Genomic DNA, 26,953 nt, shown 5'->3' with positions numbered 1-26,953 from the left:
TACATTTAGTTCATTTCCTGCCCTTCCATTCCACATTGAAACAAAGTACCATTAAAACGTAAAAGAAATTGTGAATAACAAAAAAGAATAAATATATTGAAGAAAACAAAATCCAACCCAATTGTCCTCCCCAACCTCCAGAGATACTATAATCCGTATAATCCAATCCAGACCCATGAAATTTAAAAAAATATAATAGATTGTTTGTTTAGATCTATAAGGAGGATAGATGCCGTTTTGTGGTTTTTGAGTCACACGACCTATAAAAACCTTGGAAAAAATCGCAGCACAATCGTGTGCGTTTTTTGGTGGCCATTTTCAGCACCTTTCTTTCTATGGGCAAAACGCTGACAGCCTGATTTTCAGCTGACAATTTTTGGCGGCGGATATATTGGTGCTTTTGTTGCCAGCGGTTTAGACATTGAGTGAGTGAGCAACTTGTATAGCGCTACAATGCAAACTAAATCTCCTCATGGCTGTGTGTTGCGTTATTTTGAGGAGACAGCAAATTTACACCGTCATACAAGCTGTACACTCACTACACAACATTGTAGCAAAGTGTCATTTCTTCAGTGTTGTCACATAAAAAGATACAAGAAAAGTTTTACAAAAATGTGAGGGGTGTACTTACTTTTGTGAGAGATTATATATATATCAATCATCCAATAAAGAGCCGACAAGAGCTGGGGGAAAGCAACGCAGGATCACACCTACGGATATTCGGGGGGCTGGGGGGGGGGGGGGGCGGTGACTGCACTGTTTTTTCACCTTCATGCATAAAAAAACCCACAAAGGTTTACAACCCCTTTACGGTGAAAAACCTCCTGGCATGCAGCAGCCCCCCGAGCCCCCCTCTTACTTACCCAAGCCCCATAATTCCTGCGACGAGAGCGAGCACAGTGTCTCATGTCCTGATTGGATAGATTGATAGCAGCGCAGCCATTGGCTCCCACTGCTGTCCATCAAATCCAATGACGCAGGTGTCGGAGGCGGGGGCCCGAGTCCTGTGTTTTTGAGGGGTATCCATCACAGCGTTGTCGATAAGCTTACAATGTTGCTCTCCTTGTGTGTAGTTTTTTATTCTATTTTTATGCTATTAAATTGTCAATGGTAACACACTAGGCTGGTGCGCCTTTTTCTTCTCTTCTCTTTTGTTTGCTACCAGGATATTCCCCATCCATGAAGGGCAGCAAGGCCACTGTTACCGTTATTGGCATTTTTCCCATGGAACATTGACCGTTGGACAATCCACTCGTGCGCAGGAGTTTGTTTTCTGTGCCCGAGTCCTGTGTCAACAGACGCAGCAGCAGGACACGGGAGCGCGCCTGCGCGGGTGTCCCGAAGGAGAGCGCTTCGTTATGACGAAGCACTCAAGAAGAGGAGGAGCCATCAGTGCTGCTGAGGGATCCCAGAAGAGGATCTGGGCCACTCTGTGCAAAACCAGAGGAGGCAAGTATGATACGTTTTTATTTTTATTTTAAATAACAAAGAAAATAAAAGAGGGCTTAGCAAACCTTTAAACTGGCCACGCTGTGTGCATCTTCGGACAGGTAGCACAAGGAGGAGCCAGCATCTCTGGAACCATAGATCCTAGGAACCCCAAGTGGTGGGGGAGGATTTCAGCTGCCTACCCTCCAAATTTGGGGTCTCTGTGACCCCAGGTCACCGAGCTACGACCCTCGAAGCTTGATCGCTTTTTTTTTGTTTTTTATGTTCGTGGCTCTGCCTCACCCGTCAGTGACCTCCTTCTGGGAATGTATGACTATGATGCCGATCTTTGAGTTTTAGCTATTTCGCTGCCACCAGCCTATGTCATACATCGGGGGCGTACACACACACACTCCCAGCTGCTACAGCAGAGAGGATTGTGTGTACACTTCACAAGTAAATTGCTAGCTTACAGATCAAAGTGTACAGCAGCCTGGTCACCCCCCCCCAACCATGCTTTCCAAGCTCCGCTGTCCCACCTGTGGGCTGGAACCCACATGGCAGGTGCCACCATGTGAAGGGGAGGGGGACCTGCAAACATCCATTTACTGATCTCCTCTAGCTTAAGGTGACCAGATTTTTAAAATGAAATCCGGGGACATATTTTTTCTTTACTAGTATTGGCAACAATCAGCGACTCTCTGCCCATCGCCGTCCGCCTCACAGCCTCTCAAGTCTCACTCTTCGGGCCCCGGCTGCTACTGGATGGGGAGCGGAGGAAGATCACTCCACCAGGGAAGGCAAGGAGATAGGTAGGCGGCTGGCCAGGATTTGAGCCAAGGCAGAAGAACATGCGAGCAAAGCTGAATGGGCATGCACCCGGAACTGAAGAAATATTCCCTCCGCTCAGCACATGATCATCAGAAAGGGGCACCGATAATGGAAAAAATACAACCCCCCCTATGCTAGTAGGCACGGTGGAGTGGGGGGGTGTAATTCTAATTTTTTTATTTTAATTCTGAACTGATTGTCTTTGAAATTGCCCCTGCCCCCAATAAATCTAATCTGGGGACAAAACCAGGGACAGACTTGGTCCGGGGACAGTGTCCTTAATCAGGGGACTGTCCCCTGAAACCGCTGACGTCTGGTCACCCTACTCTAGCTGCAAAGAACCTGGAAGCCATGTGTAAAATACGACTTCCCGTCTCTGATGTCACCTTTCCTGGTTGCTGTGGCCAGGAAAAAAAGGAATACGATCTGTGTGTCATTAGCTTCAAAAGGAAGGCAGGGGAGAGAGCAGGGGTCTAAAAGAACCCCAATGTCTCATCAAAGAGAACCTGTCACAAATAGTTTATATCACAAGGAAACTTTTGTCCCCACGTAATAAAAGCAAAAAAAAAAAAAGTGTGGCAAAAAATTAATAAGTTACACCTAAGCAGTAAGAACCCCCCCAAAAAATGTTTTGAGCCTGCCCCCACATACACAGGGATGTAAACACACCTCTGTTACAAGAGGCGGGGTCCTTCCTCACTGCTTGAGTTGAACCCTTCCTATTGGTTGTTTAGGTTCAGGGTTCTCTCAGGGTCCAGAAGAGTCGTCTGTAGTAGTGATGTCACCCCGAGGACCGTCCAAACGCAGGCAGCAGCACTGGATTAGCACCCCTTGCACCTGGAAGTGGTGATGGCAAGGGACCCAGATGGGGGGCTTAGGTGAGAATATCTTGCTTCACAAGGTAACAAAGTACAATGTGCTGGATGGGTTAGGGCAGGGATTTGCAATTAGTGGACGTCCAGCTGTTGCAGAACTACAAGTCCCATGAGGCAAAGCAAGACTCTGACAGCCACAAGAACGACACCCAGAGGCAGAGGCATGATGGGACTTGTAGTTTTGCAACAGCTGGAGGTCCGCTAATTGCTTACCCCTGGGTTAGAGCAAGGATCTTCAAACTACGGCCCTCCAGTTGTTCAACAACTACAATTCCCATCATGCCTAGTCATGTCTGTGAACGTCAGAGGTTTACAATGCCTCATGGGATGTGTAGTTCCGAAACAGCTGGAGGGCCGTAGTTTGAGGATCCCTGGGTTAGAGGGTGTTTGAGGCGGTGGCAGGGGTTTAATATTCACCTAAAAAAGGGGTTTAAAAAACGAAAAAGCTCAAGTAAAAAAAAAAAAAATTACATTGAGAGAAGAATTTTATTTGTGATCGGGTAAAGCAGAAATGCAATGACTGATCCACTTGAATACAAATGACACCAGCGCGGCACAACATCCACTTCAATCCTCTCAGGCTGGACTGATTGCGGTTTGTGGTCGGCTTTAATGTGCGGTGAGAATCTTCAATAAACGTTTGTTTGAACCGCCAGTAACCGGTTCACACACACAGGACTTGTAATTACACAACCCAAACACGCCGGGGTCACGCCGTGCTCGGCTCCGCTACACGAAGGCTGCACGCGGCAGGCGGAGTCTGGCGATGTCACCGATCTACAATTTATGGAATGTAAACAATTTCCTCGCTGGAGGAGAGACGACTACAGAGCACAAAACACAACACCCCGGGGTGACACGAGGGGACGCGGCTCTGCTCTCAGGTTTAGATACAGGGGCCCCGGAATCTAGTATTACAGAACCAGCCCTTTCAGGGCAGACATAATGCTGATGTGGCCCAGGATGAGATGGAGTGTCACCCCCCGGCTCTAAGGCTACATTCACACCTGAGCCAATCGTTTTCAGGCAGAAAGTCGTGCGATTTTGTACAGGTCAAAAGGTCACCAATGTAAAAAGCAGAAAACCGCCCAAATCTGCGCGAATTGAGCTACAAAAGGAAAAAAAAAGGTCCAGGACTTCTTTGAGCATTTGTAGCTAAATTCACAGAGTTACGGCGCCGTATCAGTAGATACGCCGTCGTAACTCTGAATCTACGCCGTCTTAAATTAGGCTAAGATACGAGCGGCGTAAGTCTCCTACGCCGTCGTATCTTAGGGTGTATATTTACGCTGGCCGCTAGGTGGCGCTTCCGTTGTTTGCAGCGTCGAATATGCAAATGAGCAAGATACGCCGATTCACGAACGTATGTGATTAGTTACGCCGTTTACGTTAGAGATACGCCGGCATAAAGATAAAGCTGCTCCCTAGGTGGCGCAGCCCATGCAAGGTATGGACGTCGAAACAGGCCTATCTTTTTACGTCGTTTGCGCAAGTCGTACGCGAATAGGGCTGGACGTAATTTACGTTCACGTTGAAACGGCGTACTTTGGAGCAATGCACACTGGGATAAAGAGATTTTTAATACAGCTTACCTGTAAAATCTTTTTCTTGGAGTACATCACGGGACACAGAGCGGCATTCATTACTATATGGGTTATATGGAGTACCTTCAGGTGTAGACACTGGCAATCTCAAACAGGAAATGCCCCTCCCTATATAACCCCCTCCCATAGGAGGAGTACCTCAGTTTTGTAGCAAGCAGTATGCCTCCCAAAATGGTCCTCAAAAAAGAGGGGTGGGAGCTCTGTGTCCCGTGATGTACTCCAAGAAAAAGATTTTACAGGTAAGCTGTATTAAAAATCTCTTTCTTTATCGTACATCACGGGACACAGAGCGGCATTCATTACTATATGGGATGTCCCAAAGCAATGCTTACAATGAGGGGAGGGAGAACATCTCCAAGACAAAAGGATTTAATTTAGAGATATACTCAAATCATAATAAATCCAACTTAGTTGAGAAAAATAAAATTTTTAAATTTAACTCGAACAAGAGGAGCCCCCGGAATCCGAGGGTCTCAAACTGCAGCCTGCAGCACTGCCTGCCCGAAGGCAGTATCAGTATTCCTTCTTACGTCCAACTTGTAGAATTTTGTAAACGTGTGGACAGAAGACCAGGTTGCTGCCTTGCAAACTTGAGCCATAGAGATCTGGTGGTGTGCTGCCCAGGAGGCGCCCATGGCTCTAGTAGAATGAGCCTTTAATGATACTGGAGGAGGCAACCCTTTCAAGCCGTAGGCCTGAGTGATTAATTGCTTAATCCACCTAGAAATGGTGGACTTTGCAGCTGCCTGCCCCTTCTTGGGCCCATCCGGTAGAATGAACAGCACATCTGTCTTCCGGATCTTCTTTGTAGCTTTAAGATAGGCCTTCATGGCCCTGACAATATCCAAGGTATGCAGCAACCCTTCCTTTCTGGAAGTAGGTTTAGGGAAGAAGGATGGTAATACCAAATCCTGGTTCAAATGAAAACTGGATATGACCTTCGGAAGGAAGGAAGGAAGGATGAGGGCGGAGAACGACCCTGTCCTTATGAAAAACAAGATATGGTTCCTTACAGGATAAGGCTGCCAGCTCCGAAACTCTTCTTGCGGAAACTATGGCAACCAAAAATACTAACTTCCTTGTCAGTAGAACCAAAGGAATATCAGCCAACGGCTCAAACGGTTGTTTCTGTAAACTTGACAGAACAAGATTTAAATCCCACGGACAAAGCGGGGATTTAAATGGAGGTCTAATACGTAAGACCCCTTGAAGGAAGGTCTTAACCAGCGAGTGGGTGGCCAGCGGCCGCTGAAACCACACTGACAGAGCAGAAATCTGTCCTTTGATTGTGCTTAATGCCAATCCTTTATCCACTCCTAGCTGGAGAAAACTTAATACTCTATCGATGGTAAATTTGCGAGAAAGCCATCGCTTGGACTCACACCAGCCTACATAGGCCTTCCAGACCCTGTAATAAATCACCCTAGAGACCGGTTTCCTGGCTCTGATTAGGGTAGAGATTACTTTCTGAGACAGACCTCTACCCCTGAGAATCAGGGATTCAGCTTCCAGGCCGTCAAATTTAGATGCCGTAAGGCAGGGTGGAGGATCGGACCTTGCGATAGCAGGTCTGGCCGTAGAGGAAGAGTCCAAGGGTCTCCCACTACCATCCTTAAGATTAGTGAGTACCATGCCCTTCTGGGCCATGCTGGAGCTACCAGGATGACTGGTATGTGCTCCACCCGGATCCTGCGCAGCAGGCGGGGTAGTAACTGGAGCGGGGGAAACGCATAAAGAAGTTTGAACTGATGCCAAGGGCAAACCAACGCATCGGTTCCGCAGGCCATCGGATCCCTTGAGCGGGACATGAACCTGTCTAGTTTCTTGTTGAGTCTCGATGCCATGATATCCACGTCCGGCACTCCCCATCTTTGGCAGAGTGCTTGAAAGACTAGTGGATGCAGAGACCATTCCCCCGGCCATAGAGTCTGGCGGCTTAAGAAGTCCGCCTGAAAGTTGTCCACTCCTGGAATGAATATTGCCGATATGCAGGGCACATGAGCCTCTGCCCATAGAAGAATCAAGCTCACCTCTCTCTGAGCGGCTTGACTCCTGGTTCCCCCTTGGTGATTTATGTGTGCCACGGCCGTGGCATTGTCTGATTGAATTCTCACCGGGAACCCCTGCAATTTTGACGTCCAAGCCCTGAGGGCTAGTCGAGCAGCTCTGAGCTCCAAGATGTTGATGGGCAACTGCTTCTCTGGCTTTGCCCAAGTACCTTGGCGAGTGCAACCATCCAAAATTGCTCCCCAGCCCGTCAGGCTGGCGTCTGTGGTCACTATCTTCCAAGCCACTGGGCTGAAAGACCTCCCCTTCAGTAGATTCTGAGGGTCTAACCACCAACACAGACTTTGTCGGACTCTTGATGAGAGCGGCAACGGGATATCCAAGGCCTGTGGCCTTCTGCTCCATGCTGACAGGATGGCTGCCTGTAGGATGCGAGTGTGGCTCTGGGCGTATGGTACCACCTCGAATGTGGCCACCATCTTGCCTAGTAACCTCATACATAGGCGAATAGTCGGTTCTTTCTTGCTTAGAACCAGTAGGATTAATTCCTTGATGGCTTTTACCTTCCTCAGAGGTAGGAACACTCCTTGTTGTTCTGTGTCTAATCTCATGCCGAGATATTCCAACTGCTTTGTGGGCTGGAAAGCTGACTTTTCTCGATTTAGGACCCAGCCGAACCTCTCGAGGTATTGGACCGTGAGGGCCACTGCTCGCTCCAAGCCGGGAGACGAGTGATCTATGACTAGGAGGTCGTCCAGGTATGCTAGGATCGTGACCCCTTGGATCCTTAGTTTGGCTAGGATTGGAGCTAGGACCTTCGTGAACACCCGGGGGGCCGTAGCCAACCCGAAGGGAAGCGCCACGAATTGGAAGTGACGCGAAGCCACCATGAAGCGTAGATATCTTTGATGTGGCTGATAAATTGGAACATGAAGGTAGGCATCCTTTATGTCTATGGACGCCATGAAGTCGTCCTTCTGGAGTGTGGCAGCTGCTGACCGCACGGATTCCATCCGAAATGAGCGGATCTTTAGATATGCATTTACCATCTTTAGGTCCAAAATTGGCCTGACATCTCCATTGGATTTTGGGATGATGAATAGGTTGGAGTAGAAACCCAGCCCCTGTTCCAGGACTGGTACCTCTACTATTACTTCCTGGGAAAGTAGATGATCTAATGCCGATCTTAATGCGGCTCCCTTTTCCGGATCGTTTGGAATCCTCGACTTCTGGAAATGAGGAGGAGGAAACCTTAGGAAATCTAATTTGTAGCCTGTGGCCACGGAAGACCGTACCCACTCGTCGGGAATGCTGGCTTCCCAAATCTCTGAAAAGAGTCGCAGCCTTCCCCCCACCTTCGTGGGTGGGGGCGCCCCTTCATAAGGTTGGCTTGGGGGCTGGTTTTGCTGGTTTGCGAAACCACTGCCTTTTGCCTCTAACAGCCTGTCCTTGTGATCTGCTGTTGAAGCCGAAGTTTGCTTTTGCAGGAGGCCGTCGATACTGCTTGGCATTAGAGGGCCCCTGCCCAGGGGAATACTGTCGTTTAAACGCAGGTCCCTGAACCTTCTTCTTAGTTGGCAAGAGAGTACTCTTGCCGTTTGAAATGGTCTGAATGTATTTATCTAGGTCTTCTCCGAAGAGTCGTCCTCCATGGAAGGGGAACCCTACCAGGAGCTTCTTGCATGGGGGCTCAGCCTCCCAGCTTTTTAACCATAAGAGTCTTCTCATATGGATAAGGGATAACGATAAACGTGACGCTTGCTGGATAGAATCCTTGATTGCGTCTACCGTAAAACATATGGCCTTAGGGACATCCGAAAATTTTTCTGCCTGCTGGGCCGGAATAAGTTTAAGCATCTGCTTAAATTGATCCGATAATGCTTGAGCGACCCCAATCGCAGCCACAGCTGGCTGTACTACTGCCCCTGCAGTAGTGAAGGAGTTCTTAAGTAGTGCTTCCAAGCGCTTATCAACTGGATCCTTGAACACCTGTATGTTTTCTACAGGGCATGTTAACGATCTGTTAACACATGAGATGGCTGCGTCCACTGCAGGAGTAGCCCATCTTTTGGAAAATTTTTCTTCCATAGGATATAGGACAGAGAACCTTTTAGGTGGTAAGAAGATCTTATCTGGCTTGTTCCAATCTTGGAACAAAATTCCCTCTAATAGAGGATGGATCGGAAACACAGCATTGCTTTGAGGCGCCCTCAGTGAGCCCAGAGCTGAAACCGTTGATACCTGGAGATCTGGTACTGGCAAGTTGAATGCCTTATGGACCAAGTCCGACAATCCTTGAATCCACCAGCTCTCCCTCAGGGAGACTGCCCCAGACTCCTCTGTATCCGGGTCTTCGATCCCTGAACCTACTTGGTCCGTGTCCAAGAGGTCGTCCAATTCCCCTGAGGAAAGGACCTCCTCTTCTGAGGGTCCGCGCTCGGGCGACGGAGATCTATTCCGCTTACTGCCCCGCATAGCTGCGGATATCATTTTTCCCATGCTTTTCTGCATCTCTTTTAAAGAGGTGAGTAATACCTCCTCCGTGACCATCTTAGGGTTGGACTGACCCGCGTCAGCTCCAGCCCCAGATCCCGATGGCCCCAAGGCTCCCTGTAGGGAAAACAGCGGCATACCATGGTACAATACCGAGGTACCCCTGCTACCTATTGGTATTTGGAACTATAAAAGTTAATTGTCCAAACACCTGTTTGGGGGATAAAAAAATGCTTCCTCTCCCCTAGATGACTTTTTTTTTTTTTTTTTTTTTTTTGTTTTTGTTTCAAATCCAGGAAAGAAAAAACATTCTGTCCCCCTGAGTAGTATTGCAAAGAAAAACTATGAGATGGAAAAGAAACAGCCTATTTCTAGGCTTGACAAAACAGTCCTCTGAAGACTGCAATATCCTTTCTGGCCACTGTGTGTCCTCGGCGCCCCGTGCTGCCGCTCTGGTCTTTCTCCTCAGTTCCAAAGTATTGATGGAACAAACAAGGAAGGGCCGCCCCTTCCTTTAAGCCACTGACCCGCCCTTCCCCCCCAGCAACCTCAAACAGGAAATGCCCCTCCCGACAGGGGGAGGGGGGGGGGGGGGCGATTTTGGGAGGAAGGGACCTCTCTGTTCCAGCAAACTGCAGCCTGCAGCCTGGAACCATGAGGAGGTCAGCGTTTTGCCTGCTTGCAGGCTCTGAGGAGGAAGACTGAATGGAGCATCGCCTGGAGGCCTGCAGGTAAGCAAAGCTCTCTGACACACACATATATTTTTATATAACACAGGCCCCACTCAATGCTTTTCCAACACTACAAGGGAGGTCACATCTTATGGGGAATAATACATAGAGAGCCATCCTATCTTTATGATATGTGACTAGTTTGCCAGATGCAGTGCATAACTTTAGGCATGTCCCCTGTGACCCCCCAGAAAAAAACCTGCTAAGAACCAAGTTCCGCAAGTTTTCCCCTCACTTACCTGCTCCATGCCGCAGGACTTTGCCAAGCAAGAGGCCCAATCTTCCCCCATCTCCGTGGGGATGTCTAGACCTTCAGGCCCTGGGTTCCTATGAAGGATCCACTGTCCTGGGCCCATATAGCACCCTGGCAACAGAAAACTTTAGGTACCCAAAGGTTTCTAAGTTCTGGGCCCAGGGTCCAGCTCTCTAAAAAGAAAAGCATTATGGGCTATACCCCAAGGGTTTGGGGTCCGGTTACTGACCACTTTAGCGCTGAGGCTTTTTTGGACAGAACCGGTAGCTCACCTAATCCCAAGGATGCGGAGGCAAGCTAAACCATGACTAACACCTAAGACACTGGCGTAAAAACTGAGGTACTCCTCCTATGGGAGGGGGTTATATAGGGAGGGGCATTTCCTGTTTGAGATTGCCAGTGTCTACACCTGAAGGTACTCCATATAACCCATATAGTAATGAATGCCGCTCTGTGTCCCGTGATGTACGATAAAGAAATGTCCACGGACGGCGCATGCGCCCTTCGTTAAAAACGTCACTCACGTCGGGTCACCAGTCATTAACATAAAACACGCCCCCCCTCATCCTCATTTGAATTAGGCGCGCTTAGGCCGGCACATTTACGATACGCCGCCGTAACTTAGGAGGCAAGTGCTTTGTGAATACAGCACTTGCCTCTCTGACTTACGGCGGCTCAAAATTACGCCGACATACCTGAATCCAGCTATTGGAGTCGAGATGTGAACCATCTCCATACAGAATAATTGATTTTTTTTTTCTCCTCCAGCATTTTGGAGCTTCAGGCTTCAAGCTACAAAACGCTGAGGTGTGTGAATGAGACCTAAAGGATAAGTGTACTTTAAAGAGGAGCTCCACCAAGAAAAAAAAAAAAAAAAATCTAAAATGCTGCAAAAAGAATTATAAAAATATATATATATTTTTTTTTATACATACCTGAAGTGCCTGTTGCTAGGCAGATTGTCCTAATCTGCCACTTCCTGATCCACGGTCCGTATTCTTTCTTCTCCTCAGCTGCCTCCTGAGGAATGGGGGAGCGGTGTCTTCTGGGTCCTTGTGTGTGTTCCAGGAGACATCACCCATTCACGGCGCGCCGCATGCGCAGTAAGGAATCGTGCGGTGAAGCTACTTCCTGATTCCCTCACCGAGGATGGCGGCGGGTCAGCCGAGACCCGCGTGATTGCTCGGCATCGGCTGTCGTCATCGCGGGCATCCTGGACAGGCAAGTCTCCTTATTAAAAGTCAGCAGCTACAGTGTTCGTAGCTGCTGACTTAATTTTTATTTTTTTTAACCAGACCTCCGCTTTAACTCAAAGCGCATTGTTCTTTTTGCCCCCCTCCCCCTGACCTAAAAACTAAAAATGATCTTCACTAGCATCCGAGTCCTGTGTTGAGCAGCTCCAGGGGGTCTCAAACTGGCGGCCCTCCAGCTGTTATAAAACTACAAGTCCCATCATGCCTCTGCCTGAGGGAGTCATGCTAGTACCTGTCAACCTTGCAATGCCTCATGGGACTTGTAGTTTCGCAACAGCTGGAGGGCCGCCAGTCTGAGATCCCTGAGTCATTGACTGATGCATTCTGAACACAGGAGGTCGATTATTCAGCACAGCCACCAGAGAATACATTAACATTTTCTAAATGAATTCAATGTTCTCTGATTGGATAAGGTGGAGATGAGGGGCGATGACATCACAGTCTCTACCTTGTCCAATCAGAGAATGCTTTGCTTTCATTGAGAAAATGTTAAGTATTCTCTGAATGGTGCCTGTGCCGAGTAACCGACCTCCTGTGTTCAGAATGCATCAGGCCAGCCACTTCGCAAGCTGGACCAATGTAACTATGTAAAAATAGATCATCCTGGGAATTCTCTGAAAAAAGTAAAAAAATGTAATTAAAAAAATCCCAGAAGAGGTGAATTAAAGCGGAGTTCCGCCATTTATTTTTATTTTTAAGTCAGCAGCTACAAAAAGTGTAGCTGCTGACTTTTAATAATCAGACACTTACCTGTTCCACGGTCCATTGATGTGGGTGAACGAAGCCTCGCTCCTCTCCCCTCCTGTCCATGGCGCCGGCATTCTTACTGTGGGCGCCCGGCTGTGGCTTTACAGACGGGCACACACTGCGCATGCTCAAGTTGCGATGCCTGTTGTAAATGGCCGAGCAAACTTTTGGGACCTGCGATGTGTCCCAAAAGACGGGAAGGGGGGGGGGGTAATCTTCCTTCCGGCGCCACAAACCCCCGGGAGCTGGATGCCTCTAAAAGAGCCCCCCTCCCCCAAAAAAATGACATGCCAAATGTGGCATGTCAGGGTGTCACTTGAAGCAGAAGTTCCATTTTCGGGTGGATCTCCGCTTTAAGCTGGCCATACGTTGATCAAAATTTGGCTGGTTCAGCAGGGACCAGCTGAATTTCTTATGCTAGTATGGTTAGCAAAAAAGTCAATATACCATTTGATTTCTGTATAACTACCCCGTAGGGTGTTTTCAGAACGATCAGTGCCACCGGCTATAGCTGGCAACGCTCATCATTGTGTTCTCACGACAGGGAAGCTCCATTGCACAGCGAGAGTACTTCCCTCATCGACTGCAAATGTGTGGATGGAGGAATCAGCACTTTTATTGGGTTCAACACGCCAACTGAATGAAAAATAAAAAATGTTTAGTGTACGGCCTGACTAATCGTTCAGCAAAGTATATCTAATCAGCTTGCCCTATTCCTGAATCAGGATCTCACACACGCACGCACACGCACACGCGCATGCACAGGGGCTGATTAGATGTGATGAATGTTGGTGAAGTACTAAAGGTCAATGTTCAGTTCCTGTGTAATGATTTCTAATAGGAGAATAATCCTTTCAGGTTACAGTCAGTTATGTAATCAGCAGCATGGACTCTGAGGTGACGGTAACACTCCGCTGTGTGTATTTACACAGGTAATACCTAAACCTGTCATCATTAACCCCGCACATCCACCGCTCAGGGGAAAATCCCAGGATCCCAAAATAAAAGGGTTCGCCTGGACAAAACTGATCATTTCCCGGCTTTGCGCCTGTCCACCTTCGTGTATTGCAGCTCCTCCTATTCTATTGTCCATAATACGACACTAGAAATAGTCTCCGATGTCGGGGGAATTCCAAATTCCAAAAGAAGTGTCATAGAAGGAAGAATGTGTGAGAAGTACATGTAAACAGTATGACGATGGTAAGTACACATATTGCCTGCGGTCACCCCCTCTCCATACTCTTCCTGTACATAGTGCCCACTGTCATACCCTCCACACTCCTCTCCTGTACATACCACCCCATCATACTCTCCACACTCCTCTCCTTTACATACTGCCCACTGTCATACCCCCACACTCCTCTCCTGTACATACTGCCCACTGTCATACCCTCCACACTCCTCTCCTGTACATACTGCCCACTGTCATACCCCCACACTCCTCTCCTGTACATACCACCCACTGTCATACCCCCACACTCCTCTCCTGTACATACCACCCCCATCATACTCTCCACACTCCTCTCCTTTACATACTGCCCACTGTCATACCCCCACACTCCTCTCCTGTACATACTGCCCACTGTCATACCCCCACACTCCTCTCCTGTACATACCACCCCCATCATACCCTCCACACTCCTCTCCTGTACATACCACCCCATCATACTCTCCACACTCCTCTCCTTTACATACTGCCCACTGTCATACCCTCCACACTCCTCTCCTGTACATACTGCCCACTGTCATACCCTCCACACTCCTCTCCTGTACATACCACCCCCATCATACCCTCCACACTCCTCTCCTGTACATACCACCCCCATCATACTCTCCACACTCCTCTCCTTTACATACTGCCCACTGTCATACCCCCACACTCCTCTCCTGTACATACTGCCCACTGTCCTACCCTCCACACTCCTCTCCTGTACATACCACCCCCATCATACCCTCCACACTCCTCTCCTGTACATACTGCCCACTGTCCTACCCTCCACACTCATCTCCTGTATTTATTTATTTTTGGGGGGGGGGGGCTGAGCCACACAGCCTGGCTCAGGATCAAGCCCACACAGGTGCCCCTATAGCAAGCAGCTTGTCATGGGGGCACTTGGAAGGCAGTGGGAGCCAGGTGCATCGGCGGGGGGACCCCAAAAGAGGGGGATTGGGGGCTGCTCTGTGCAAACCATTTCACAGAGAAGGTAAGTATAACATGTTTGTTGTTTAAAAAAAAAAAGTTAAATGGGTTGTAAAGGTTTGTCTTATTTTCTAAATAAGTTCATTTAAACTAGTGCATTGTTGGTTTACTTTCCTTTTCCTTCCATTTCCCTTCTCTTCCCTTTTTTTCCCTTTGTTTGAATTTCTCACTTCCTGTTTCTCCTCAGTAAGCTTTCCACCATCATCCGAGCAGTGGAAAGTCATTTAGAACAGATTCATGAACAGCTTACTGAGGAGGAACAGGAAGTGAGAAATTCAGACAAAGAAAAAAAACATTTAGAAGGGAAATTGAAGGAAAGGGTAAGTGAACCAACAATGCACAAGCTTAAAGGAACCTATTTAGAAAATAAAAGACAAACCTTTACAACCCCTTTAACTGTTATACGGCGGCAGGTCAGCTCGGCTGTGCGAGATCACGTAGCTATACGTCATCTCGCAGTTCAGCACCCCCCGCTCGCGCCCGGCAGTCGCGATCACCGCCGGGCCCCCGCGATCGCTCGTTACAGAGCGAGAACCGGGAACGGTGTGTGTAAACACACAGCTTCCGGTCCTGTCAGGAGGAGAAATGACTGTTCGTCTGTTTATACAATGTATGAACAGCGATCAGGCATTTTCCCAAGTCAGTCCTATCCCCCCCTACAGTTAGAACACACCCAGGGAACATACTTAACCCCTTCCTCGCCCCCTAGTGTTAACCCCTTCCCTGCCAGTGGCATTTTTATAGTAATCAATGCATTTTTATAGCACTGATCGCTATAAAAATGCCAATGGTCCCAAAAATGTGTCAAAAGTGTCCGAAGTGTCCGCCATAATGTCGCAGTACTGATAAAAATCGCTGATCGCCGCCATTACTAGTAAAAAAATAAAAATGCCATAAAACTATCCCCTATTTTGTAGACGCAATGACTTTTGCGCAAACCAAACGCTTATTGCGATTTTTTTTAACGAAAAATATGTAGAAGAATACGTATCGGCCTAAACTGAGAAAAAAAAAATTCATATATTTTTGGGGGATATTAATTATAGCAAAAAGTAAAAAAATAAACATTTTTTCAAAATTATCGCTCTATTTTTGTTTATAGCGCAAAAATTAAAAACCGCAGAGGTGATCAAATACCACCAAAAGAAAGCTCTATTTGTGGGAAAAAAAGGAGGCCAATTTTGTTTGGGAGCCACGTCGCACGACCGCGCAATTGACAGTTAAAGCGATGCAGTGCCGAATCGCAAAAAGTGGCCCGGTCATTGACCAGCAATATGGTCCGGGGCTGAAGTGGTTAAACCTTTACAATCACTATACCCACAAATGACAACCCATAGAAATGGCTGCAAACTAATGTAAAAATCACAGACAGATCTTCTGACTGGATGCAGCAAATAATCACAGCTCACTAGATATGGGTATGATGGATGGATGGATGTTCCGTATTTCATCGCTCAAAGCAGATCAGAATCCCAAATTCTTTAGAATGGAGGATATATCCTTTAATTACACCGTCACATTCACAATCAACCTCAATAAAATGTACTGAACAAAGTTCCTACACACATGTCCCGTTCCAATTTGTAGCGGTTGTGATTTTCTAAAACTGACAATCGTTTTTAGTAACCCTGAAAATAATATTCCAGCTGTTCTCGCAGAACGAGGCTTGAGAGGACGGAGGGGGTGGATTTGCACGTCGTCAGCCGTCTATCCCTTGGGATCTGGTGATTATTTTTAGATCTATTTTTCTTGTTTGCTCAGTTAAAGTCTCAAGATTCTTCACCTTAATGCATTCTGTTCATTAAAGTGAAAAACCTCCTGTAGTGCAGCCCCCCAGACCGTCCCTTTTTACTTACCTGAAACGATCTTTCCAGCGACGGGGACGAACCCACCAGCTCCAGCCACTCTCTCGGGTCCTCATTGGATAGATTGATAGCAGCGGGAGCCATTGGCTCCCGTTGCTGTCAATCAAATCCAGTGACACGGGAGGCAGGGCTGAGTCCTGCTGTCTGTGTCAATGGACGCAGCAGCAGGACTTGGGAGCGCGCCCGCACGAGTGCCCCCATGGAAAGCGCTTCTCCGTGGGGGCACCCGATGCGGAAGAGGAGCCAGGAGCACCACCGGGGGAGCCCAGAACATGTTTGTTATTTATTTTTTTATGAACCTTTACAATCACTTTAACCTCTTGCCGAATGCCGCACAGCAATTTACGTTGGCAGAATGGCAGTGACAGGCAAATGGGCGTACCTGTACATCCCTTTAAATTTGTCGCCTAGCAGGCGCGCGTGTGCCCGCGAGTCTTGCAAACTAAATTTTCGACGGCGGCCCGCGATTTCGGCGAGGAGAGGCAGAACGGGGAGATGTAAACAAGCTATTTCCCTGTTCTGCTTAGCAACATGACCGGGATCTACTGTTCCCTGTCATCAGGAGCAGTAATCTCTGTCAAGTTGTAGTGAGACCACCCCCCACAGTTAGAATCACTCCCTAGGGCACACTGATTGCCTCCTAGTGTTTAACCCCTTCCCTGCCAGTGTCATTTGTACAGTAATCAGTGGCTATTTGTAGCTCTGATCGCGGCTTAAATGACAATGGTCCCAAAACAGCGTCAAAAGTGTCCGATGTGTCCGCTGCAATGTCGCAGTTCCGGTAAAGATGGAAGCTCCTTCAACGGTGACAGCACACCACTGGAGGATTTCCTTCTAAAGCAAGTTTCACATAATGTGCTAGTATGCGATGCATATTAGCACATTATAGCATTGCCTTGCAGGATTCAAATAAAAAAAACAGCAGTTTACTACCGCTTTAAGTGAAATATCAGGTTTTGGGTGGGCAAGACATTCAAAAGTGGCTGCTGAGGCAGAAGGTTGTTTTGTTTACCTTCATGCATTAAGGTAAAACACATTCTGCATGCAGCTCCGTCCCTCAGCACCTCTTAATACTCACCTGAGCCCCGTCTCAATCCAGTGATGTGCACTAGAGCAGAGGCTTTCTCAGCTCTCTCTCCCCTTATTTGCTCAGACACAGCAGCCAGTGTGAAGGCAGTGGGGGGTATGGCTGAGCTGTGCTCTGTGCATCATATAAATGCACAGAGCCGGCTTGGAAACGTGCATGCATAAGTGCCCCCATAGCAAGCGGCTTTCTGTGGGGACACTCAGCAGTAGGGAGGAGCCAGAAGCAGGGGGGGCCCAGAAGAGGAGGATTGGGGCTGCTCTGTCCAAAACCACTACACAGAGCAGGTAAGCACGACGTGTCTGTTATTTAAAAAACAAACAACAAAAAAAAACCTTCCTGCGCTGTCCCTCTGGACACGTTCAGATAAGACAGAGCCTTTGGAGTCAGGCTGCACATGCTCAGTTTGGCGTTTATTGCTAAAGAGGTTTTTTTTTTCCTTGGGAGGGTGCATGTGATCAGAACAGGGCCAATCAGCACTGCTCACACAGAGGGTCAGGACCCCTGCAGCCTCATCGGTCAGCTCAGTACAGTATGAAAACTCCTCCTACAAGCTTTACCAGGAACTGATAGAAATTACAAGACTGCTATATACTGCTGATGAGAAAAGGTGTTTGGCATTTCATATTTACATTTCCATGTTCCGTGTACTGGGGAGACCAGATACAGTGAATGCAGGATCCTGGGTTTACTAACACTTTTTGCTCCCTGCAAAGCCTTCCAATTAAAAGCATTGCATACTAGTTCATTATGTGACACTCACCTGCAAACAAATCCAGCGATGTCCCCTGTGCAGGCTGCGTCCATCTTCTCACCTCTCTTCCTTCTGGGGCCACAGACTCCGGCTCTGTGATTTGCAGAAACCGCGAGACGGCACTTCCACGCACGTACGCGGGAGCCGCCAGTAACGGCACAGTCTAACTGAAGCAACGGCACGCCGTGCCATTGATTCAGTGCGCATGTGCCGATGACTTTGGCAGATACAGGGATATATCCTGGGTAGCTACAGGTAAGCCTTAATCTAGGCTTACCTGTAGCAAAAAGTGGTATGTAAGGGTTTACAACCACTTTACCACCTGCAGACTTTGATGATGAGGATCACACCTCTCTCTCTCTTATTTGCATAAATTTACATTATATACAAATTGTGAGAAGCGCACAGAACCGACGGGATTTACTTGGAGATCTTTGAAATCCGAGTCGCTTGATACAAGAAAATCCAGTCTGCTGCCTCTTACCTGTGTGGTCTGTATGATGGTCAGGTCATTGATTCTGGAGAATCCGCCCCCCATGGCGGCACGTAAGCCGGCGGTGCCAAAGGACATGCGGCTGCACAGCCGGTCCCGCAGCTCCTTGTTCTTCCCATCCTGCAGGAGGCTCTCAATCTGCACTCTGGTTTTAGGGTTCTGTAACAAAAAATAAATAAAAAGTATAAATACAGAAACTGTATACTTATTCCAGGTGTAGTCCCTTTACCCCCCCCCCCCCCAAGCATTTCTCTTCCACTTTAACCACTTGCCAACCATCTGCCCACAATGTACTGCAGACAAGTGGCCGCTGGAGGCAAAGCCATGTACCTGCATGTGGCTGCCTACTTACTTCCGAGTCAACAGTGCTGCTGTCAGAATACACCGAGCAGTAACGGCAGCCGCTGATCGACAAAGTCAACCTGTCCGCCTGACAAAAGTCGATCAAGCACTTGAGAAAAAAAAAAGAGAAAGAGAAAAAAAAAAAGAAGAAGAAAAGAAAAGAAAGAGAAAGAGAAAAAAAAAAGATAAAAAAGAAAGACAAAGAAAAAAGAAAGGAAAGAGAAAGAGAAAAAAAGAGAAACAGAAAGAGAAAAAGAGAAACAGAAAGAGAAAAAGAGAAACAGAAAGAGAAAAAGAGAAACAGAAAGAGAAAAAGAGAAACAGAAAGAGAAAAAGAGAAACAGAAAGAGAAAGAAAAAAGAAAGGAAAGAGAAAGAGAAACAAGAAAGAAAAGGAGAAAGAGAAAGAGAAAAAGAAAGAGAAAGAGAAAAAAAGAAAGAGAAAAAAAAGAAAGAAAAGAAAGAGAAAGAGAGAAAAAGAAAAAAGAGAGAAAGAAAAAAGAAAAAAAAAGAGAAAGAAATAAAAGAGAGAGAAAGAGAAGAGAAAAGAGAAAAAAGAAAAGAGAAAAAAAAAAGAGAAAAAAAGAAAGGAAAAAGAAAGAAAAAAAAAAAAAACAAAAAAAAAAAAAAAAAAGAAAGAAAAAGAGAAAAAAAAAAGAAAAAAAAAAAGAGTAAAAAAAAAGAGAAAAAAAGAAAGACAAAGAAAAAAGAAAGGAAAGAGAAAGAGAAAAAGAGAAAGAGAAACAGAAAGAGAAAGAAAAGAGAAAGAAAAAAGAAAGAGAAAGAAAAAAAAAAAAGAAAGAATGAAAATAAAAAAGAAAGTGTATGTCTACAAGCTAGCGCACAAGATATGTAAATAACCTGTCACTCAAGCAAGGACTTTGGTCTTTATCCGGAAGTCTGTTTTATTTCACTGAACAATAAAAAGAGGATTGCTCAGAGCTGGATTAACTGTGTGGCAAGACTGGGAACAGATGATAGGAAATCTTATTCTCAACATTGTGACATCAAAAAAATAAAAACTTTTTTTGGGTTTACATCCACTTTAAAGCCCTGCAACACGGTTATCAGAGGTTTATGGGAAGAGCTGAATGCTGGTTTGCTTTTCCGGGTTATTGAGGGATCTCCAGACACACAGGGGCAGATTCAGATAGAGATACGCCGTCGTATCTCTGAGTCCGGCCGTCGTATCTATGCGCCCAATTCGTAGAATAAGGTTCCGCATAGATCTCCCTAACATCCAACAGTGACTTACACCGTCGGATCTTCCAGGCCGGCCACTAGGTGGCGTTTCTTTTTTTTTTATGCGTCGGATATGCAAATGAGGATTTCCGCCAATTCAGAAACGAACGACCACCCGGCGCATTTGTTTTACGTCGTTTGCGTTCAACTTTTTCCAGCATATAGTTAACCCTGCTATGTGAGGGGTATCCAATGTTAAGTATGGCCGTCGTTCCCGCGCCGAGTTTTGAATTTTTTACGTCGTTTGCGTAAGTCGTTCACGAATACGGATGGACGTAATTTACGTTTACGTCGAAACCAATGACGTCCTAGCGACGTCATTTAGAGCAATGCACGCTGGGAAATTTTACGGACGGCGCATGCGCAGTTCGTTCGGCGCGGGGACGCGCCTGATTTAAATGTTACACGCCCCCTAGCCGCGGAATTTGAATTCCGCCGGGGGATTTACGATACGCCGCCGCAACTTTAGAGGCAAGTGCTTTCTGAATAAAGCACTTGCCTCAAAAACTTGCGGCGGCGTAACGTAAATCAGATAGGTTACACGGATCTAAAGATCCGCTGACCTATCTGAATCTACCCCACAGAAAGGAGAAAAGGATCTGCTGGGTTCTCTTCCTATACAAACCCTCTGATCCCCCCATATGACCAATACTATGGAAAGTCTCCCATGTCCAATTATCCAGAAATCATGGACTGTCAGAAGTAAACATTCTGTGTGTGATCAGCTGACAAGAAGAGGAGTCAGAGAGAGAGAGAGAGAGAGAGAGAGAGAGAGAGAGAGAGAGAGAGAGAGAGAGAGAGAGAAGCCGCCAGGTGACCTCTGACCTGAGAGAGAGGAAATGGAACATCCAATCCCAATAACCTCTGACCTGAGAGAGAGGAAATGGAACATCTGACCTGCACATGTCTGATCCTTTCCTTTTCTAAGAAATAGCACCAGTGTTCTGTCAAAATATGCAACTCGTCAGAAACTCCAACTTCCAGTTTCATCAGCAATTGGAGATATTGAAGAATTGCTGTTTGGACACAACACCAGCAACCGAATAATGTCCTGTGCACGATATTATGAGCGGAGATTGTTACTTCGCACTGAAACCGGCCAATAAAATGGCCGCCTCTGACGCGGCGACAACCTTGTCCTCGTTAGCCTGTGTGTTGTCAAAGCAGCTCAATCCTCCTGCACAGGACTTTATTTGGTTGCCGGTGTGGTGTCGTTACAGACCGGAAGATTTTCCACTTTAATGACCAGGGGGTGGATTCAGGTAGGGGCGCGCACTACTACGGAGGCGCAGCGTACCGTTTTAACGCTACGCCTCCGTAAATTACTTGCGCTATGCTTCATTCACGAAGCAGTAGCTCCGTAATTTGCGTGTGCGCTCCCTAAAATTGCCCGGTGTAAGCGTGCGTAATTTAAATGATCCCGTAGGAGGCGTGGATCATTTAAATTAGGCGCGTTCCCGCACCGAACGTAATGCGCATGCTCCGTCGGGAAACTTTCCCGACGTGCATTGCTGCAAATGACGTTGCAAGGACGTCATTTGCTTTAACGTAAACGTAAATGGCGTCCAGCGCCATTCACGATTCACTTACGCAAACAACGTAATTTTCAAACATCGCGACGCGGGAACGACCGGTATACTTAGCATTGGCTGCCCCTGCTAATATCAGGAACAGCCTTACGCGGAACCCGACGAACGCAAACAACGTAAAATGCGAACGCCGGGCGCGCGTAGGGTTGTGAATCGGCGTGAGTATGCAATTTGCATACTCTACGCTGACCACTACGGGAACGCCACCTAGCGGCCTGCGTAAGAATGCAGCCTGCGATACGACAGCATAAGAGACTTATGCCACGCATATCTTAGGCTGCAGTCGGCGTAACGAGCTCTCTGAATACATGAAAAGTCGTTACGCCGGCGCAAGTCAGCAATTGCGCTGCGTATCTATGGATACGCAGACGCAATTGCTTACTGAATCTACCCCCAGGCTATTTGTTGCGATTCGGCACCGACTGCCAGCACTTGCATAAAAGGAGATTTTTATTTATTTTTTAAATAATCTCATATTGGATTGTCATAAAGAAAGATTATGTATATTGTTACTACAAGGCTGATGTTCTAAAATGAGAAAATGTGTTGTGACCAGAGATCTTTCTATTATAAAATGGAAGAAATCCTTCAGGAGAGGCAAGAGGGAACGGCGCAGAGGAACGGCGCAGAGGAACGGAGCAGAGGAACGGAGCAGAGGAACGGAGCAGAAGAACAGAGCAGAAGAACAGAGCAGAAGAACAGAGCAGAAGAACAGAGCAGAAGAACAGAGCAGAGGAATGCCCTCAGCAGAAGAACGGAGCAGAAGAACGGAGCAGAGGAATGCCCTCAGCAGAGGAACGCAGCAGAGGAACGCAGCAGAGGAACGCAGCAGAGGACAGGAGCAGAGGAATGCCCTCAGCAGAGGACAGGAGCAGAGGAATGCCCTCAGCAGAGGACAGGAGCAGAGGAACGCAGCAGAGGAACGCCCTCAGCAGAGGACCGGAGCAGAGGACAGGAGCAGAGGAATGCCCTCAGCAGAGGACCGGAGCAGAGGACAGGAGCAGAGGAATGCCCTCAGCAGAGGACCGGAGCAGAGGAACGAAGCAGAGGAGCGGAGCAGAGGAATGCCCGGAGCAGAGGAATGCCCTCAGCAGAGGAACGGAGCAGAGGAACGGAGCAGAGGAGCGGAGCAGAGGAATGCCCGGAGCAGAGGAATGCCCTCAGCAGAGGAACGGAGCAGAGGAACGGAGCAGAGGACTGCCCTCAGCAGAATTATATCCCGATTGTCAAAAACAATATTTTTAATGAGAAAAAAAAGAATCTGATTCGGCAGTTTTCATTCTTCATAAACAGACCACAGAGAGGAAGTGCAGAGAGGAAAAACAGGAAGTGAGGGAGTGTCTCCTGTACTCTGCAATCTACACTCCTTCCATGTGACCTGTAATGATGGAGAGATCCGCCTGATGGGGATATTATGGGGGGGGGGATCCGCCTGATGGGGGGGGGGATCCGCCTGATGGGGATATTATGGGGGGGGGGGGTCCGTCTGATGGGGATATGATGGGGGGGGGGGGATCCGCCTGATGGGGATATTATGGGGGGGGGTCCGTCTGATGGGGGGGGGGGGATCCTGTTGGTCATACAAAATGGAAATCCCAGACACGACTACTGCAGGTTCCTTGTTGTCTCACATACAGCAACGATGTCAAATCATCCCTCTATCCTATAAAACTATCCCCTATTTTGTAGACGCTATAACTTTTGCGCAAACCAATCGTTCATCGCTTATTGCTATTTTTTTTACCAAAAATAGGTAGAAGAATCGACCTAAACTGACGAAAAAACATATTTTTTTTATATATTTTTGGGGGATATTTATTATAGCAAAAAGTAAAAAATATTGCATTTTTTTCAAAATTGTCGCTCTATTTTTGTTTATAGAGCAAAAAATAAAAACCGCAGAGGTGATCAAATCCCACCAAAAGAAAGCTCTATTTGTGGGGAAAAATGATTTTGTTTGGGAGCCACGTCGCACAACTGTCAGCTAAAGCGACGCAGTGCCGAATCACAAAAAGTGGCCTGGTCATTTAGCAACAAAATGGTCCGGGGCTGAAGTGGTTAATATAAGCTGTAGTACAGTTCTGGTTGGAATGGACAGGCTTCTTTTGAAAGCCTGTGACAGCCTGTTAGCTGTAATAACCCTCACTGCACAGGAAGATTACAGCGACGAGGGATGCAGGAAGACTTTGGCTAACAAAAGAGAAATCAGCACAAGGGACACAACCTACTGACCAAGTTATGTCTCTTGTGGTGATTTTTCTGCTTGTGATTCTGTCTGCAATTTAAAGTGGTTCTAGAGGCTTTTTTTTTTTTTTTACCTAAAAGGGGTTGTAAATGTAAATGTTTTTTTCACCTAAATGCATCCTATGCATTAAGGTGAAAAAACATCCGACGGTACCCCCCCCCCCCCCCCCGTTTTACTTACCTCACCCCTCGAAATTCCCGGGCGCGTCCACATGATCCTCTTCGTTTCCAGGCCTGGCCGTTGATTGGCTAGGCTGGACGGATTGATAGCAGCGCAGCCATTGGCTGGCGATGCTGTCAATCACAGCGGATGGCACGCCGGGGGCGGGGCCGAGTGATACAATCGGCAGCTATGCCCGCCGCTGTATCACGGGAGCGTGCTCGGAAAAGCTTTCCATCATGCTCGCTCGCATGAAGGTGGAAAGCTTTCGCGAAGGAGGAGCCGAGAAAGCCGCCGAGGGACCCCAGAAGACCGGATTCGGGGACACTCTGTGCAAAACGAGCTGCACAGTGGAGGCAAGTATAACATGTTTGTTATTTAAAATAAAAAAAAAGTTTGCCTTTAGTTTTCCTTTAATGCACTTTAGCATTAGAAGGTAAGTAAAAAAAAAGTTTGTACGCAGTCCCCCCCTTATACTTTCCTGAGCCCCATTGCGATCCAGCACTGTGCACAAGAGCAGAGGCTCTCTCCCTTCTCACTGGCTCAGAGACAGCAGTCAGTCAACCACCACCACCAGGGAGAAGGGGGTGGAGCATGGGAGTAAGCATGCAGGGGGGAGGAGCTAGGAGCATGAGCAGATGGGGGGGACCCCAGAAGAGGAAGATTGGGGCTGCTCCGTGCAAAACTATTACACAGAGCAGGTAAGCATAACATGTTTTATTATTATTTCAACCTTTACAATCCCTTTTAAAGATGATGAGGTGGGTAGAGACTCCATTCTCATCAGCAGGAACACAGACACCGCTTTGTAATCCATGTGATGTGGAGGAAGTTCTGTAACCCGCAGCGCTTTGGATTCTTCCCCAACGCATTGCAGCATTCTATAATCCGCACTCGTGACCCGCCGAGGACACAAAGGATTCCGAAATCTGCTTATGAAGCTAAAATTACACAGAAAACAAGAATCTCCTATTTAGAGGACACAAACCTCACATGACCTCCCACCAACCTCCCCAAAATAGATTGTTTACCAAAACCTTTGTTATGAGAGATTGTGATATTACACGAGACCAAGCCACGCAACACACAAGGCTCTCCAGTACACCATATTATCAAAAGTATTGGGACGCCTGCCTGTACACACATGAACTTTAATGGTATCCCAGTCTTAGTCCGTAGGGGTCAATATCGAGTTGGCCCCGCCCTTCTCATCTATAACAGCTTCACCTCTTCTGGGAAGGCCGTCCACAAGGTTTAGGAGTGTGTCTATGGGAAGCGAAATGAAAAATATAGTGTAGCGCCAATAGAAGACCCACTATACAGTGGACCTATTACACTAGGCGACCCTAATTGACATATCGCATCCAAAATGAAGTGGGTGTGTCGACTACCAGGGTGACCTGTATTTAGTGTAGAAGGACAAACAAATATCCACAATGTGTAGGCAATAACGCCACTACATGTGCCAAAAAAAGGTAAAATGATACAAATAATTGAGTGAAAGTGGCCAATATTGACAATGTGATTGTCAGGCAGGCTCTATTTCCCACGTGTGAGCGTGTGATACAAATAACCCAACAAGTGACAGCTGACAAAAATAGTGCAAATCAAAATTCTGCCCCAATGGTGATACCACCTAACTGTAACAGCATATAGATCACAATAGCACAGGCCCAGGTCTCAGGTATCTGTGTGTCGCTGTTTAGATTGAACAATACAGCGCCTTGAGGCGATTAACCACTTCCATACCAGGTACTTACGCACCTTCCCGCCCAAGCCAATTTTCAGCTTTCAGCACTGTCGCACTTTGAATGGCAATTGTGCGGTCATGCTACACTGTACCCAAACTAAATTGGCGTCCTTTTTTCCCCACAAATAGAGCTTTCTTTTGGTGGTATTTGATCACCTCTGCGATTTTTTTTTTTTGCGCAACAACTAAAAAAAGGCTGAAAATTTGGAAAAAAAATAAGTTTTTATTTTTTTCTGTCAATTTTTTTGTAAATACGTTTTCTCTTTCAATTACGGGCACTGATATGGCGGCACTAATGGGCACCGATGAGATGGCACTGATGGACATCGATGAGGTGGCACTGATTGGCGGCGCTGGTATGCGACACTGATGGGCACACATAGGCGGCACAGATGGGCACTCATAGGCGGCACAGATGGGCACTCATAGGCGGCACAGATGGGCACTCATAGGCGGCACAGATGGGCACTCATAGGCGGCACAGATGGGCACTCATAGGCGGCACAGATGGGCACTCATAGGCGGCACAGATGGGCACTCATAGGCGGCACAGATGGGCACTCATAGGCGGCACTGATGGGCACTCATAGGCGGCACTGATGGATACTTATGGGTGGCACAGATGGGCACTGCTAGGTGGGCACTGGGCATGGATGGGCACTGTGGGGTGGCGCTGATGGACACTGGGGTGGCAGCACTGATTGTTGCCAGTCAGTGCCCATTTGTGGGCACTGACTGGCATCTTTTTTATTTATGCTTTTTTTTTTATTTATTTTTTAGACTTTTTTTTTTTTTTTCTGGCTTTTTTTTTTTTTTTGCTCACCCTGGTGCTCCAGGGTGGACATCCCTGGTGGTCCAGTGTGGCGATCCGAGGGGGGGCTGCGCTGATAAACAATCAGCGCGAACCCCCCCTGTCAGGAGAGCCGCCGATCGGCTATCCTCTACTCGCGTCTTTCAGACACGAGTGAGGAACAGCCGATCAACGGCTCTTCCTGTTTACATCGTGATC

At 47.4% G+C, this 26,953-nt stretch overlaps 1 protein-coding gene across 1 annotated transcript in view; it reads right to left on the bottom strand.

Annotated features, from left to right (window-relative positions):
* Positions 1–26,953, bottom strand: part of PGM2L1 (phosphoglucomutase 2 like 1) — a 153,005-nt gene that overhangs the window by 99,791 nt on the left and 26,261 nt on the right. The window contains exon 2 of the mRNA XM_040339842.1: positions 18,610–18,777. Within this exon, the coding sequence (XP_040195776.1) occupies positions 18,610–18,777 (168 nt within the window). The remainder of the gene's footprint in view (positions 1–18,609; positions 18,778–26,953) is intronic.

The sequence above is a fragment of the Rana temporaria genome, chromosome 2, assembly GCF_905171775.1.
Source record: "Rana temporaria chromosome 2, aRanTem1.1, whole genome shotgun sequence".
Lineage (NCBI taxonomy): Eukaryota > Metazoa > Chordata > Amphibia > Anura > Ranidae > Rana > Rana temporaria.
Note: the sequence above shows the minus strand (reverse complement) of the source record. Positions and strands in the feature narration are given on the sequence as shown.